Here is a 17,680-nt window from a genome sequence, read left to right on the forward strand (position 1 = left end):
GAAGAGCGCGATATTTTTACAAGATCACCATTTTTCTGTAGTTAACATAAACCTATTTTTCAGTGACAATGATAATGTGATAATGTGGAAACAGTCTCATCAGTGAAGGGCCTTGCTTCAGCCCTAATGACATGTTTCAAAGACTATTTATAAAAATTATGTCTGTTTTTCCTGAACCTCAAACATATGTCTAAATATAGTTGTGATGTGCTTGATGGATTCATTATGTCCTCACTCTAATTACTGCAGCTTAGATGGTGTGTTAAAGTTGTTAATGTGTACATGAAAACTGATCACATCTTCTATCAAAAGGCAAGGTGAGATTGAGATGCCGTAACTCACACAGGTCACCCTCAGAGTGCCTGTGTGTGTGTGTTAGTGTGTCTATGTTTATATAACAGAGGTTGCAAAAGGCTCGGTTAATACTGTCTACTACTCATTTATTATTTAGGATGATATCTTGTTATTCATTAAGGTGTTTTGGCATCTTTTTGTTTCGCACCTGAAAAGGCTGATTTTAAACATGGAAGCATTACACTTGTAATGAGGCTTCATGCCTCTGTCACCGGACATGCGCCCCCCCCCCCCCCTTCTCTACAGAAGAAGCATGAAGAAACAACATTCTTCCTTCAGTGTGAGCCTCATCTGCTCTTCAGCTCAGAGTTACAGAAGTCACAACCGTGACAAATTCTGTCAGAGCGGCCACCGAGTCTCTCGCACAACCAAGTGGGTGCGTTCAGAAGAGGTCATCACCCTGCCGCTTGTCGAGAGACAGCCGACTAAAGCCGAGGTCGCTGTGTGGGATCCAAGGAAATATCCGGGCGCTCCAGGAAGCTCCAGACGAGGGAAGGAGACGCGTCAGCTGGCTAAGACGCTCCGAAGGGCTGAACACCCAGTGGTTGCTTCTCCTCTCCTCCCTCCAAAGTGACCTTTCCATAACTATTAATCCACAGGTTAAACAGCACTTCTCCTGTGATGCTGGGCTGATGCTATAGATTAATATGAAGTTGAACTTAAGCATTACATCAAAATCATTAGGGACTTCCCATCCATCAATAAAGTTATGATCTAAGTACTTTAGAAAACTTCTTTGGGCATCCTGTCCCTCTCAGCTGCTGAACAGTGCCTTAAGTCTGATTTTAATGTTTAGTCTTCAAAATTTCATTCACTTGTTCTTTTGTGTTTCCACTGATTAATGCAGCTTGATCTGGACTGATGGCGCTCATTCACAAATTTGGTATAATGCTGCATTCGCAACCTCAGTCACTCAATCACGTATTCATTAATTCAACTAAATTAATTAATTGGCTATCATTTTTTCCCTTTAATAGATGGTGCCCTGAGGTAAATCTAATGCAAGTTATTTAATATGCATACTATGTCTGATAGCCGAAATTGAGTGTAAATCCACTTCTTCCTCTCTAACAGAATAAAGTTCTTTGCTAGAAAAATTGAGTATCCTTCAAAGTAAAATATACTACAGAGGCAAATTGGAGAGCGGTTTGGATAAAAGCCTTTCATAAATAACGATCTTCAGCAGAGGGGTTCAAAAAGTTTTTGTCAACATTTTGAAGTATTGACATATATATTTTTCCTCCTTTGAAATCCACTGTAACGGTTGACTCCAGCTGTTATCCTGAGCAATAAAGCAAACTACAAGCTTTTCAGAGCCACCTTTCAAGCCTACAGGAGGGGACTATTGGATAATGATAGAAAAAAGAAATGAAAACAAAAGAAGCAAACAAAAAGGGATTTTCAGCATATTAGTGTGCCTTTAGGAGGCTTTCTAGTGATGAAGCAATGAACTGGGCTTAAACCTCCTGCATGGGATCCCCACCTCTTCTCATCTATAGTCAGACCATGTTTCAAGCTGGAAAATTCCACTAAAAGCAGTTAAGATGCTGTGAAATAGACACCTCTCATGGTGGAAACTTTCGATTGTGATAGCATTAGAGCGACAGGTGCTACTAATAGCATCAATGACAGTTCCTTTCCATTTAGTTGTGACAATAAGCCACGCTAGTGAGCCAGCAAGAGATGACACGCAGCCGTAATTGATGTTACCAGTTCTGTGCCTGTGTTCAAGTCAAAATGTGCCATGAGAAAGGTCTACAAGCGTGAACATTACATTGTGGTGTGAAACCATTCCATCTACATTTAAGATATAATTTGTCTCCAAGTGTGTCCACAGAACAGTTTTTGCTGACCTTGTGTAAAATGAGGCCTTTTTCAAATCTCCAACATACAGAGGCGCCAATGAGAAAACACTTTCCACGCTGGATTTCTGAAGCGCTGGCAGATAAGATAAAAGATTTGTTTCTCTCAGGGTGACAATTGGAGGGCAGGCTACACTGCGATAGTGCAGAGAAGATAGTCTGTCTGAATAGCTGATGAACAGGCTTAACAATATGTGAAGCTGCGGGGGGAGTGACGGAGAGGACAGAGGGGGGCGTGGACGAAAGGACAGTGACAGAACGTGTGGGGTGCATGATAAACAGAGCGGCGAGGGGTCGATACCACGACAGAATCCAGTCTCATGCTGGGACTCAGAAGCTTTCATGTAGGAATTTCCATTCCGAAGCCTGTCCAGGTCTGTGCTTCACTCACTCTGTTTGCTGTCTGTACAAGAGTACACAGAGCTGAATATGCCTGCTCTCTCAGTGTGTAGGTCAGGGTTAGTAATATGGCTGTGTGTGTGTGTGTGGGTGGTGATGCTTGCTCTGTCACATTGAAGGATTTTACCTGACAGCAATAGTGTGTGTTGACCTAGAGGTAATGGCGTATGATCTTGAATTACCATCTTTATGCCTCAGTCATTTCTATATTTCATTTCTTGTTTCCTTATCAGTGCTCATTATACTACGCCGTCCTGGCTGATCCTAAACCCTTTGCATACCTATCTGTGGGAATCCTAATACAGCTGACTCAGTCCAGGTTTGATCCACACTGCTTCCTAGGCAGAGTTTCCCTGTTTTTTGTTTAGGTTAAGTAATAAATAGCATTTTTTATGAGTAGTGAAGTAGTAGTTGCATGGGTGTCTGATTACGTTTCAAAATAGGGGAACAAATTTGGAAGGACAATCGGTGGGGTGCAAGGTTAGTCTGCTGTTGCGTGGGGTGAGTGGGAGAGCGGGGCAGCAAATTAGACTGATTAAGAAAGCATCTTTATTAATTTGAAAACACGTGTATAGCATTTAGAAAACATGCTGCTAATGCACACAACACAACCGAAAACCGCAGCACAGACGCTGAGGGATCTGTTTCCAGGGGACACAAAAAAGTAATGAATCCGGCTGGGACGGGCTTGATGTTGCCATGGTTTGTGACTCTGAAGTTACTGAACATCACTCTAGCACAATGTTTCACAACTGTGTCTATTTTGTTGAATTATGTGAATGTATGTATGATGTATGCAGGTTTTTTTATTTTTTTCTAGTTATAGGATTGAGAATGACTGATGGGCTGTTGCTTCTTTACTCCTCTTCACGCCTCTTTATTTTATTGTGTTAAAATTAAATCAGAATAGCTAAAGGTGCAGGACGGGGTGAGGTGGGTGTGGAGCAGACACCTGTCTGTGTTACATTTCTTGTTGGCGGCCAGCAGAGGCTGGCATCAGTCACATTCTATATAAACTCCAGCATGTGTGTGTATTTGATCTACTCACTGGAGTTCGGTCCAGACATCTTGGTCTCCAGCTCCTGGATCTGTTTAACCAGCAGCGAGATGTGCTGCAGCAGGTCTTTGTTCTGCAGCAGCAGCTGATGGACTCGTGCCTGGGCCTCCAGCCGAGCCGTGGCCTCCGCACTCAGCTGGTCCTTCAGCAGGTGGACCTGCACAGGGAGAGGCGAATCCAGGGTTAGACGGACAGACAGAGGAGGAGAAAGCAGCGATAGGAACAGAAAATCAGTGCAGGGTATACAAACACCTGGCTACCCCTTATCTGAATTCCCCAAACACACAGATACACCACACACCACTCCACTTGCTGAGCAGGGTCAAACTCTGATGGCCCTTCAAACAGAATCCGCTTGTCAGAGGAATCAGGAGTGAGCGCTGTTTGTTTCAAATATTTGAGTAAAGATAACACCGAAAAACTACTGGCTACTCGCAATGCACCACACTTTCGTTGAGCTCATGTTTTTCCTACACGGCAAACATTGAAAAGCTGCTCTACAGTGAGCAGTTGATATTTTAGACACTTTTCAATCATCCTTTTGTAGCAAAGCATACAGATGTGTTACAGAAGTATCGACTTGACATTCAATCTGGACATGAAAAACAAAGGAACAGTAATAAGAACAAAATAAATTAAAGAGAAACTTGTATGATACTCAAGCAATTTCAAGGTGCTTAATGAGGAGTTGTGGAAGAAATATTTCTGAGTTCAAGTACGATTCACCGTTCACTCAGATAAGCAGAGAATGATAAATACAGAATTGGGTTCTAGATTAGAAGTAAAGACTTTAGGAAGTATATTAAAAAGAAAGAAAGAAGCCAAACCAAAAAGGATCAGCACGCAAAGAAACTGTGCTTAATGCTGCTTCTGAGAAGAGGCATCTATCAGATATGGGAGAAACATCTGGATAGAATTTGTGCCGTAAATTAGAACACTCCATAAATAAAACATTATCCTTCCAGGAAAATGGGCACCACTGCTACCACACACGTCAGAAGCCATTTATTAAACAAATGTAGCCACTGATGCCTTCACCTAGTAACATCAGTTAATCAGGAGCTGAGAGGCTTCAGGATCTGGCTGAGGCACTTCAGCAGTGGCAGTGCCAGATCAATCACACTGTATTTTTACTGCCTGGTTACTCATCAAAGCACAGCAGACATTCAAAGTGTTCTGCCCGGGAAGAAAAGCTCACAATCGAAGGAGCACGGGCAGAGCTGCTGGTTGTGCATGAAGCTGAAGTTTCATAATCAATAGCTGGACACATGTTTCACGTACAGCATCCAGCTGAAGCAGTTAATGAAACACTGTGATCAGTCAGTCAATCTGTGATTGACAACTTTGAAAAGCGATTAATTGTAATTATTAGCAGGCCCTTAGGGTTGCTACACATCTTCTGCGTTGAGCTGATGAATTCTGGTAAAAGGTACGTGTTGCTTTAGCACAATCATTACAAACTTCTTGGGAACAGTGTTTGCAACTGTGTTTTATTTATGTATTGTCTTTTGAAACAGTCTCTTTTTTATGCAGCAATTCCTTCAGAGACTATTTTCTCATTCAACAGACCATAAAAGCAACATTGACCTTTGTCATTTCAGCCACTTTCATGATTTCCTGCTTCTCTCTCTTTCACAGCACTGTAAAATTCAACACCTGTGGATTCTAACTGTTGGACAAAACCATTCTGCATTATGAATATGTCATCTTGGCCTCTGGTAAGTTTGGGTAGGCACTTTTTACCATTTTCAGATATTTAAAACATGATTACTTAATCAAAACAAAAAAATCTGCAGACTAGTAATTCACTTTATCATTGGTATTGACATTCTGACTTTTGATCTCTCTCCATTATGTACACTACAAAAAAGGTCCAAGCTAGTGGAAAAGTGTGAGTGACAGATGCTGGATCTTTGTAATTAGTGAGGCTTTTTATCCATCTATTTCATTTTTATGACGTGAGTAGCAGAGCACCAGCTCTGATCCTCATGTAACCTTAATGCCACAGTCTGCTGTGGTCGGCAAGATTAAAGCAGAATCTATTTCAATCGAAGACTGAAAGGATAAAACTTCTATTACGCTCTGAATCATTTATATAAGAGGGAGGGGAAGACCCTGCTCACTCAGGGCCCACATGTCACGCGCACGCACACACACAGTTACAAGCTTTTGTACTACCATTGACTGCCCATTTTTACTTCAAAGTACTCTCCAAATCAAATGTTGGTGGCACCACCTCCCACTCTATTCAGCCAGGCATCTCCCTTCCTGAGCACATAATTGCTTCCAACAGTTTCAAAGGAGAAATCCTCAAGGTCTCAAATCACAAGAATGGTTCAGAAGAAGCGTACTGAAGGAGCCCACTTACTAATGATTTTCTGACAGGAGGCACGGCGTGGCTCTCAATGGTTTGATGAGGCTTAACCCTGGAGTTTGAAAACAGTCCAGCAGGACTTCAAATGTCAACTGTCTAATACAGTCAACGAGGTACTGACGGAGAGAGCGTGTGACATGCTTTTATCCTATTACACTACATACATTTTAATGTCAGTGAGTGCAAGTCCAGTGCTCCTTCCCGCTTCTTCTAACGGCTTCTTATCAGTAAACTGTTTCATACAAATACATACAAACAGTACTACGGCACGTCTGAACAGGTGCTCGTAAGATTTGTGGGAAGGCAGCTGATGTGAAGGACCGACAAGAGCTGCAGTGTATTTTCAGAGCGCCGTGAATCACGGGGCCTCGTGGAGTTACAAGTCATTGAAACTCTTAATGACCCCCTGGTTTCTCATTCCAGCTTCATGTGGTAACACAGAAGCTGTTACCGTGGCAGCACGGAGGCTCTTGGCTCCTGACGTCAATGGTGACACACATCAAAAGGCAAAGTAGAAAGCAGATGCCAAGGGCACTTCAGCATTCTGCCACACTGCAAAGAATGCTTCAGTTCTTCATATTTAGTTTCAACATAGCACAATGCTATCCTGTTTAGGACATATTCCTATTAACATTCCCCATCTTATTATACATCATGTCCAATCATGATGCTATCACCTGTTACCAATCAACCTGTTTACCTGTGGAATGATCCAAACAGGTTTTTTTGGAGCGTTCCACATCTTTCCCAGTCTTTAGTTGCTCCTGTGCCAACTTGTTTGAAACGTGTCGCTGCATCAAATTCAGAATAAGCAGATATTTACAAAAATCCATGAAGCTGATGAGGTCAGACATTAAATTTATTGTCTTTGTACTGTTTTTACTTGAGTATATTACAGGATTAAAGGATTAGCAAACGATCACATTCTGTTTTATCTATGTTTCACACAGCGTCTTAATGTTTTGAGAGTCAGGGTTGTATCTCCTCCCTCATTGCCTCCCTCCTTTCTCCTTCTCTGTCTTGGGCATGAGGACTGTTTTCAGTATTTTTCTATGATGAAACCTCATCAGTCCTTCCCTACTCTGATAAGGAACCAGCGAGGTGGAGAGAGACAAGATGAAGTCAAAATTCATAGGCCCCATCCGAAGGCCTTCACACCTCCTCCTCCTCCTCCCTCTCCTCTCCCACATTCACTCACCAGACAGAAAAACAAGTGCTGAGGAAGACAGTCATCTACTTCCATTATCCTTCCACTTAGCCACAAATAGAGGTGATTTCAGATTGTGTTCGGGGCAGAGCCGCCTCTGCAGACCTCATTTGTAAAGACTGACACCCTGATGATGACTTCGGTGGTGTAATTCAGCTGACAGGTCCCATCTTGAGCTATAGAAGACAGGAGCTTGACTTTGACATGTGCTGCCCTGCTGACAACTCTAATAGTGCATCAGCCACTCCAGCATGGTTTATACTGAGGCCTTGGGAGCAAGTGTCACATTTGTCCTGATGCTGTCCATGATAAGTCTCTCACTGAGCTGCACTGGCTGGTAAAAGAACACCGAACAGTCCCATTCAGCAACAGTAGTGAACAAAACAAGATAAGCAAAATAATCTGGGAAAAAACTTTTTCTCTTAAAAGACCTCAGCTTTGTTGTCTGGATATCTGATGAAAAAGAGATCGCTCTGATGCAGCCACACAAGGTTAAACTTGGTTGCATTCTGCAAATGGCCAGACGCAGTTTCTGTGAAAACAGAGGCTGCATCTACAGATAAAATATAAAAAAAGAAATGAAAAATTGACAGACGATAAGCCTTAAATAATTACAGCTGCGTCTCTGGGGCTCTTTCCTTTCTCCACCTGCACCTCTGTTTATCGGGCTGTGTGTGCCTCCATCTCATTGTCTTTTTTTGGTTCCACCTGAAACTGAATATCACTTAATTCACAAGCAAATACAAAAGTCAATGGGGATATTTACTTGGATTAAAAAAGTTGGTTTTGGTTGTCTTTTGGAGGCTTTTGAATTCAACTCACTCTAGTTCAACATTCAGATTAAACACCACATCGGCCGACATTCGGGTTAAAATGACACCTCTCATAGCTTTGGGGAGCATCATACAACACCCAAACTGAACAGGAAGTCACTAAACCTACTTACTTAAAACTCCTCATTCTGCTGTTTTTCTTGGAAGGACAGTCTCTCATTGTCATTGATATCATTTTTACTGTTGCTGTCGCTATTTTTCAGCTCAATGCAAAATACTGGCCTTGCAAAACAGTTGAATCAGTTGATTCTTGTATTTTTTCTTGCTTTTTCTCCTCTTTTATTTTTGTTATGAAGGGCTTTGTAACTTTTGCTTTGAAAAGTGCTACACAAACAGAGCTGCTGTTATACTGATCACCTGAATCCTTTTTTCCCTCCACATGCTATCATGTTTTGGGGACCATGAACAACATTAAACAACGTTTGCTGTGCTAATGTTTGCTGTGCTCTGCAAGAATAAAGCAAACAGTAGTACAAATATCAGACCTGGGTTAGCTGAGCAACAGGGCAAATCCAGATACAACACTATATTGAGACAATACAGTGATAGCAAAATGATCGGGGGGATTCTGTGATAGTTGATATATTGCGAGACAACAATCCATTATGTTAATATCTGCACATGAACAAAAAATAATACACTATACATAAGGAAATTAGTCTTTCATAAAATAATACCACTCTATATAAATTAGTTGTATGTTGCTTGAGTTTTGCAGAATGTATGCGTTGCAATGTATGACAGAGTGCTATGGGTTTGACATTTTTAGTCTGGTGGCAAAGGAAAAGTTCAGGTCTGTCATATTGCTGCCCTGGTACTGACAATGCATTGCAGTATTCTGATTTTAACAGAGTTTTTGCTAACATATTGGAAGAAAAGATATACCATGTACTAAAACTATAATTTCTCCTGCATTGCAACCGTGATCCTTAATTTATCTGTGGAAATTTAGGCCTTTGATGCTGTTACAGCTCCATTTTCCATATGATCTAATTCATTTTCTGTGGAGGTGTACATCAGTGATTCGTAGCCAGACAAACCTAATTTCATTCATGTCACACAATTTCAGACCTCATACGCAAATGCCTCTTCACGTAATGGCGATGTAATCAGGTTGGGAAAAATACAGGATGGATGGAAAATTGGTTTAATCGTGATAAAAACAAATGCTGAAAAAAAGGAGACTGGCCTCGGGTTTTCTCATCCTGAAGAAAGGCCAGTCAACCAGACTGTCAGACCATAACTCACTGGTCGAGAAACAATACTGTCGATATTCCTTTTAAGACTTGAAGAGAAAAGATCTAAAACCTCTTGCTAAAAATGGAACCCAGACAAAGAACCAATTAAAAAGGTGCTCCACTTCTGTCTCACTGTGGTGGTCCCTTGATAGAAGACCTGCTGCTACCCAGTGTTTTCCTGCCCTCTTATCTGAGCGTCGTGAAATTGAAGGAGCTTCAAGCAACTCAAATGAGTGCTTAAAGCTCTAATTAGGCAGCAGCATCTCGCTTCCACTTTATTGCTTTCTTTGTTCAGAACTGTTCCCAGAACAGAACGGTGCCTGAGGACAGTTTTCATCTTCCCCTCTCTCACAACAGTTTGACAGTTTCGCTGCCAAGTTTCCTTCCATCTTGTCAGTTCTTTACAACGTAAAAAACATTTCTATTTAACTGATTTTAATATCACGTGACTTAAAATATTTCATACAGCTCGGTTTTGCTTCCCTCTCTCTCCACTCTTCCTTAAAATGCGACAGTGTGCACGCAAGCTTTCACTGCATGTTTGCTGCTCACCTCGACAGTCAACGTCATAATTCTTAGAGTGACGCAGTTTTGTCCTTATTTTCAGACTTTAGAATGAGAGCGTGCAGACGTGATCTGCTGTCACTGGAAAGTGCTCTGCAAAACAACTGCAGCAAAGAGCGCTTGGCGCTACATATAAAGACAAAATGAGAGTGTTACAAAAAAAAAAATCAAGACCTCGTGGATTACCTCCTAATCTTGTAAAAATGTAGAAATTGTGGAAACTGGAAGACAAGGCTGTTTAAATGATACCATTTCCCTTTGAAAGGAGACTGAGAAACAGTGACTCTGCCACGGTAGTGTAAGGGGATTAGGACTGTTGTGTGTTGGTTGTGTGTTGTGACTCCACAGGGTTGATCACTGAGGATGTACTCTTCACACAGGATTACCATCATCGTGTTCCCTGCCCACGCCAGGACCCTTTGATGTGTGTTTGAACCCCCTCCAACACTGGTTTGTCTCTGTTTTTATCTCAATTTTTGAAGGAACAAACTGAAGAGGAAGAAATGATAATTTTGCTGGTGCAATGAAAATGAAGCCATCAGAAATGCTCTTAGGCTTGTCATGTGCTTAGAGAGCTTGATGAAGCGAGAGACGACCAGGAAAGTCCAACAACAGCGTGGGAGACAGGGAGGGATCGATGTATAAGTAGAAATACCACCTTGTGGCCGTATGCTTCCACCACTCAGTCAAGTTGTATTTACATTAATGTCTGTCCAGACTCATATAATATACTGTATGTAGTGAAGACTTTGGAGGAACTTAATAAAACAGAGTATTTTTTGGTGAAATGGAACTTCACGACATTAACATGTATGATTCAAGTGAATCATTTCCAGAGAGGAACATGTTGTCTTCACTTAGAGACTATATTTCCAGAGAAGGACAGAGAAGCAAACAAAGAACACCTGAAGCTCAGTATCAGCACAACTAAAAAACAGGAAAAGAAAGAGGAAAAGAAGGTGTATGTGGCAGGAGAAAAAGAGGAAACTAACTGAAAGGAGGGTGAAAGCAAAATATGAGGAGGTGAAATAAGGAGGTATCGCATAAACAAAAGTGGGAGGAATAAGTAAGGAAATGGAGTTAGGAAGGACTGGAGGAGAGATCAGTTACCGAGCTGGGATGACACAGACACGGAGAGAGGTCAAATTTCATTAAGCAGCGCAGCAGAGGCAGAGCAGCATCTGTAGAGCAGACTTCGTCTTGAAACAGACTCCCCCACTTCCCTGACTGCATTAAACATCTCCACTTCCACTCATCCTCGACTGAGCTCTGATGAGTGTTGGCCACCACGTTAATTTACCTCCATTTACTGCGACCTCTGCTCAGGCCGTGCAGCAGGGGTCACCATCAAGAGGATTTCCCAGTTGCCAGGCTGGGCCACAGACAGCGTACAGGGCGACAGTGAAAATAATCACTAGTTCATTACATATTTTCATCCATAATACGCTGGGAGGACAAAAAATGCTGCCACACACGGCTTTTAAAATGCAGCTGATTATCAAAAGAAGATTTGCAGAGTACAGACAGATGATAAATTAAAAGAAAATAGGGCTTCAACTACCTATTATCATTTTTATCGACTGATCTGCTGATTTTGGTCAGGATTAATCTGTTATTCTCTCAGTTAACACACCCTCAAACAGAGAAATATGCCAATCACAAGTCCCCAGATCCCAATGTTCTGTTTGTGTCGTATGAACAACAGTCAAAAACCCAAAGATGCTGAAAAAAGCAGCACATTCTCACGCTGGGGAAGCTGGAACTAATGAATGTTTGTCATTGTTGCTTGAAAAATGAACAATGAACGATTCTCAACAGCGATGACAAACACATGCTGTTGCCTGCGACTGTGTCACAATAACAGCCTCACCGTGTTTCAAGTGAAATAACAGCACTGGGAAGTGCTCGTTAGCATTAGCAGGAACTAAATATAGCTCTGATTGGGTCTCTCTGGGTCTGACATGACCTTTTCACCGCCTGCCACTGTGGCAGGTAAGTCTTTCTATATATCTGCCACTCAGACATGTCTGCAATGTTTTTTCCTGGCTGTACGTCTTTGTTTATCACTGTTGTGTGTTGTTGTGTTGCCATTATAAAACAACATTTTGAGTATGGCAGAGCCACGCGCAAACCTGACAACTTCATATAATCAGTGTGGGCCTGCCGCTTGAGATAATTCAGTCGTAAACAAGAGAAATATCTGCCTTTAACTTAACTTTGCGATCCTGTGAAATGTTTTCACTTAAAGAGGCAGAAAAGTGAAAACAGAACAATTATTTTCTGGTGTGAAACTGAGGCAAAGCCACCAGGGAAAGACTTGTTTTGAGCGAGAAACAAAGTTCGGAACTCAGAATAATGCAAAGACACACACACACACACACACACACAAATAAAGATGTACATGCACACACATATTTTACAAATGTGTCAGCGATGAAATCCCTATTTACCTCCATGTCTTCGGCCACAATGTGCAATATCTGGGCAGAACTTATCAGCTTGTTGCTTTCTACTGTTTGACCTTCAGTAGGGGAGTAAGCTCTCCTCCTTCATTACAGCTGTTTAGAAGTAGCCTCAGGCAAGTTTAGTCTTGTGAAAGAGGGTGAGGGAGAAAGAGAGACTTAGATATTTGTTATGTGCATAGAAAACTAGAAACAGATTTCTCCCCCCTACTAATAAACACTTATTTGTGCTGTATGTCTGTGAGTCTGACTGCAGATGTGTCTTACTGACATTGTGGGGACATAAATCTGTTTACACAGTCACAGTGTGGGGGCTTGCCTTCCTTTTGGGGACAAAATGCAAGTCCCAGTACTGTAAATCATTACATTTTAGGTTAGGAAGACTAGGGCTTGTGTAAGGCAAGTACTGGTGATAGTTATGGTTAGTGTAAGTCTCCAAGAAATGAATGTATTTATAAGTCTATGTAGTGTCCTCTGAAGTGATGGAAACACAAGTGTGTGTGTGTTTATATGTGTGTGTCTGTGCGTGCACACACACACACACACACATATATGTTCAAAAATGTTCTGAAAATGTAATGAGACTGAATGTTCATGTATGCTTGGATGTCCAAGTGTGTGTGCAGCCTGCACAGTGAAGAAAAGGTCTCGGTCCAAGCTGCAGCTGCTGTCGACTGCATTCATTAAGTAAATTGGCTCTTATTAATTCTAAGTAATTAATTCAAATCCGACTTCAATTGAGAAACATAAGAAAAGGAATTAAGTATTTAACAGCAGGGTGCACCGAATAAATTGCTACTGTTGAGTCTGTTGTTTGGTTTTGATTAATCATCAATAAAATGTTAGAAAATAGTGAAAAATATATATCAGTCCCCACAGGCCGAGGTGGCAACTTCAAATACCTTGTTTAGGCCAATCAGCACAAAGATATGCAGTTTATAATAATACACACATAACAGAGAAGTCAATCCTCACCTTTTAAAGGCAGGGACCAGTGAACTGTGGGCATTTTCACTTGATAAAGGACTTAAACAGCTGCTTTAACCCTGGAAACTTTCCCCATTTTTGTCATTTACGAACTGTTGAAGCCCAAAGAGGTAGAACTATCCAGCATTTCATATGAAAAAAGTAAATATTTCAGGCAAAAAAAAAAAATATAGCCAATCTATGGTCCTCTTTGCTCTTCAATTATTTATCTTGCGACCTTTCCGACGATGGCAACAGCAACGCACAGAGTTGGAGTCACTCGACAAATAAGTCTCAAGAGAAACAAAGTGAAGTGTCAGTGGGCACTAATTTAGATGCTGTGTGGAGACCAACTGTTACACCAGGGAAACCTTGTTAAATGGCAAAAAGAGCCAAGGTCAGGCAGAACCACCTCAGTGGAGCACATACTGTACTCATGAAATATTACACACTAGGTGAAATACTACCTTCATGTGCCAAACAGTTTTAAAATCTGCACCAGCGTCTCTGCCGGCGGGACGTGACCTCTGGCTTCATCAAGGTATAATTAATGCCATTTATGTCTGGCCACGCTCACTCTGAGTGTGTGAGCTGTCAGATGGAGCAGCTGTCTGTCGAACGCTGCTCAGGTCAAGGCAAAGGAACAGCTAAGTTCAGTGTGAACGGGCACTTTGATCAGGAACCCTGCATTCATCTCAGTATTTAACTGTCGGGGGCATTTTCTGGGTCAGAAGTGTGTGTGAGCATGCACCAGAAAGAAGGTGTGTTGCAGCTGTGCTGACAAACTGCACACGTGTGCGTGCATGTTCATGCAGCTCATAAGCCTGAAGCCACTGCCGTCACTAGTCACTTATCCCACTGCAGCCACTCAAGCTGGGTGATTGATGTCTGATGCTGGGTGCACTCGGTATTAACTATTTGTTTCAAGTCCAGACTGGATTGCAGGCCGGTGTCGATCTCTAGTCTGCTAGCCATCATGAAAATGAACTCTCATTGTGCCACCTACCACCACACCAAATCTGCTCTCCCATTTCACACTTTAAAGCTTCTTTGCTGACATGTCAATGTAGACTCACTGAAGAATGTCTATCAGTTACTCTTCAAAGTCCACATGAGCCACTCTTCACATTAGCATAAATTAGATCCACAGCACAGCGCTTATTTAAAAAGAAAATGCATCATTTGTAGTTGGATCACTTGTTATTCCTGTTATTTCCTTCTTCAAAAACAGTGGAACACCAGGAGCAAACGCCAGCAGTTTCCATGAAAACAAGATTACGACTGGTGTGTCAACTGCATGTCAAATTAATCAGAACACACATGGCCAAAAATAACCATATGAACTGGTTGCTGACAAGTGATGAAGCATTTAAATGAGATTTAGATGAAGTCCGGTGCAGTGCGCACTCCAAACACACCAGGGTTACACTGTCATCATACTGGGGTTTTGTTTGTACTGTGATGCTTCCTGAGTTTCTCAGTTTTTTGCCTTTCATTTACTTTAAAATTGCCTCCAGATGTTGCCAACAACTGTTCCATGATGAACTTTAGGTGCCAAAGAAACAGACCATGAATGAATGATTCAGTAGTGCTTGAGCAGATTAAAGAGTGTGACTGCAGAGAAGAAAACAGCCGGTGCAAAAGTTTCCTCGGTAATATATACTCAAGCTCTAAGCACTCCTCATTACGGTAATGACTGTCACATTATGTGCAGGTATTGGATGAATCTGAATTGTAATCTCACAGAAAAAAAGGAACTTGCACAGTATAAAATCCATTTTTACATTGTTGCACACTCAAAATGACATACAGTAAAGCTAAGCATGTTCAATCACAGATTCATCACAGAACATATGACAGTTTTAAAGGCAATGGAGCGTGTGAGGTTCACCTGTGCCACAGCCACTTGTGTCTGCTGCTGTTGCTGCTGGAGCTGCTGTTGGAGCAGCTGGATCTGGTGGTGGACAGACAGGGGGGCGCCTGGTGGCAGCGTGCCCGACTGAGGAAGCAGCATCCTGGGGCTGGACATCAGCAGAGAGGCCTCCTCTGACGCCTGACAGCAAGGAGAGGGGAGAAAGAGACATGAGGTCAAAGATTAGAGACCTGGAGCAACTAAAACATTGAACAAGTAGCAAGAAAAGAGTTGGCAATTTTGGATCATTCAGTGAAACACAAAAACAACAGTTTGGCCAAAGCTTATTGTGGCCTTGAAAGAAATATTATTGCAAATTCAAATCTTTTACACTTTACTTATTTCTGCTACTACAAAAAAAAACTACAAAATCAGTTTTCAAAACTCAAAAGTTTCTCAAAAGTTACGAGGTTGAGCATGCAAATAGACAGAAAAAATACAAGAAATGACTAATGAATAAATAACTAGAATCAGGACAAGCAACAGCATCAATAATATGCCTTAGAGAACAAGCCATCATCAAAACAAGAATCTGAATTTGAAATGTAGACTTGCTGATTAGTTGCACCAGAATGGAATGAGCGGGGCTGAGAATGCAGATCAGCAGCACTGAAACACTCCTCTCCAACAATAATGAGCTTTGGGACTCAGTTCTGCTTCATCTAACACCATCAAGCATTCTAATTGTTTCAAGGCTCTGGTAACCAGTCACACACTGTGGCCCCACCATCATTCAACCAGTCAGAAATATTTTTTGTTGTGCAGTTATGGTGCCTTAATCACATCACGGCTACAATAAAGCATCTGCCCCATTTGGTATTTGACGGTATTTATGAAATCTAAGCTGGCAACATCTGAACATGAGAAGAGCCAAATGTGAACATCTGGTTGTTCCAAACTGGACGATCAGATTTGTAGCGTAAGACAGACAAGTCTAACAGTCTAACAGACAAAACAGGTGTGTTGTGTGCAAGCTCAAAGTATTTCAATCATCCATTGTTTGATGAACATGAAAAGCACATGTGGCACAAACTATTGCTAACAAACAACATCAGCTGGTCAGGGTGTTTGGACAGAGAACGGCGGGACATGAACCTCCAATGCACGCTGTCACACAACACCATCTACAAAGTGACTGACACAGGTTGAGCGTCCATCTTCCACATGGAAGATTTAGACACAAAACCACAGATTTAACAGATTACAGAGGTCCTTGGACAGATTTACACTTGTTATTTCAAGTGTTTCATATCTGGATAAAATAATGCCATAGCTACATTTGGGAATAATAAAGATGATGTACGCTTCTTGAAGTGATAGATGCATTTCCAGGATGCAAACAAAGAAATGAATCACATGAAGTGGGAATAAACTGATTCTCTTGAAGTGGAAATTGGGTATTCTATTCCTCAGTCCATCAAATTTGCTAAATCAGAGAATGGGTCCAGAGTAAGGCAGTTTGTTGTCAGACACTGACCGTGGAAGCAAGAAATGAAACAGAATGCTTTTTAGCCATGTGTTGGGAATAATAAGTGGGTTTTCTAATTAATGTTTTGTTTTTGTCACATGAAGCAGAGCTCGACTTGTGATGCAAGATTTAAAAGAACTCTGACAGTTAAATCCAGTCCAACCCAGACCTTATCCAAGAGGCACCAAAAGAGCTGATGCAACAAGAATCACGGAGAGGGGACAAAGTGGTGATAAATGTACAGCATACAGTTAATCTATTTAACCGAGCACAATTGCTTTATAATACTGAAGCGCTAACGTTGGCTAGCTGGCAAGTATGGAAGCAAAAGGAATTTGCATTGCTTGCTTCACACATGATTGACCCCACGGCTTTATCAGTTTCTGCTGGGGTCACCTCTGATTTCTTGTTTTCTCAAGCTTGCAGAAGTCAGATCCACAACAACTGGTTCCCGGATATCAAGCACGTCTGAAAACAGCGTCGCGGCTGCCAAGTCTGAACAATTCCTTTGCTGACTGAATCGAAATCTACCAAACTGTAACATCGCTAATAGGAGACACAAGGTGCTTCAACGTGAGTCGTGACGCCGGGTGGGGTCGGCAAATGAGTCGACACCTGATTAAATTGAACCTGATCCCACCTTAAGGAATCTATGCCAAAACACTTCACCATCTGTCTCTCCTTAAACACCTTCTGGTGACACACAGACAATGATGCACGCACACACACACACACACACACACACACACACACACAGACACTCTCTCCACAAGAGGGATATGTGACTGATGGCCTGTCTGTGCGGGATCTTTTAGGTTAATGAGAGGAAATTATCCAAGTTGTCAAGTTGTTTGGTGTCATCAAATAACGAATAGCAAGGCAGAAGTCTGTAGTGGCTCTCTCTCTATGTGTGTGTGTGTGTGAGCATCATTGTCAGTGTGTCACCAGACGGTGCTTAAAGAAAGCACCAGCTTGTGTGTTACA

General features: G+C 41.8%; 1 protein-coding gene across 1 annotated transcript in view; it reads right to left on the minus strand.

Moving 5' to 3' along the window:
* The window catches only part of LOC121605365 (carboxyl-terminal PDZ ligand of neuronal nitric oxide synthase protein-like), a 177,660-nt gene that overhangs the window by 34,053 nt on the left and 125,927 nt on the right, over positions 1–17,680 (minus strand). Inside the window, exons 8-9 of the mRNA XM_041935249.1 lie at positions 15,208–15,369; positions 3,664–3,829 (exon numbers count right to left, since the gene is read on the minus strand). Coding sequence (XP_041791183.1) covers positions 3,664–3,829; positions 15,208–15,369 — 328 coding nt within the window. The remainder of the gene's footprint in view (positions 1–3,663; positions 3,830–15,207; positions 15,370–17,680) is intronic.

The sequence above is a fragment of the Chelmon rostratus genome, chromosome 4 (genome assembly GCF_017976325.1).
Source record: "Chelmon rostratus isolate fCheRos1 chromosome 4, fCheRos1.pri, whole genome shotgun sequence".
In the NCBI taxonomy this organism is placed as follows: domain Eukaryota; kingdom Metazoa; phylum Chordata; class Actinopteri; order Chaetodontiformes; family Chaetodontidae; genus Chelmon; species Chelmon rostratus.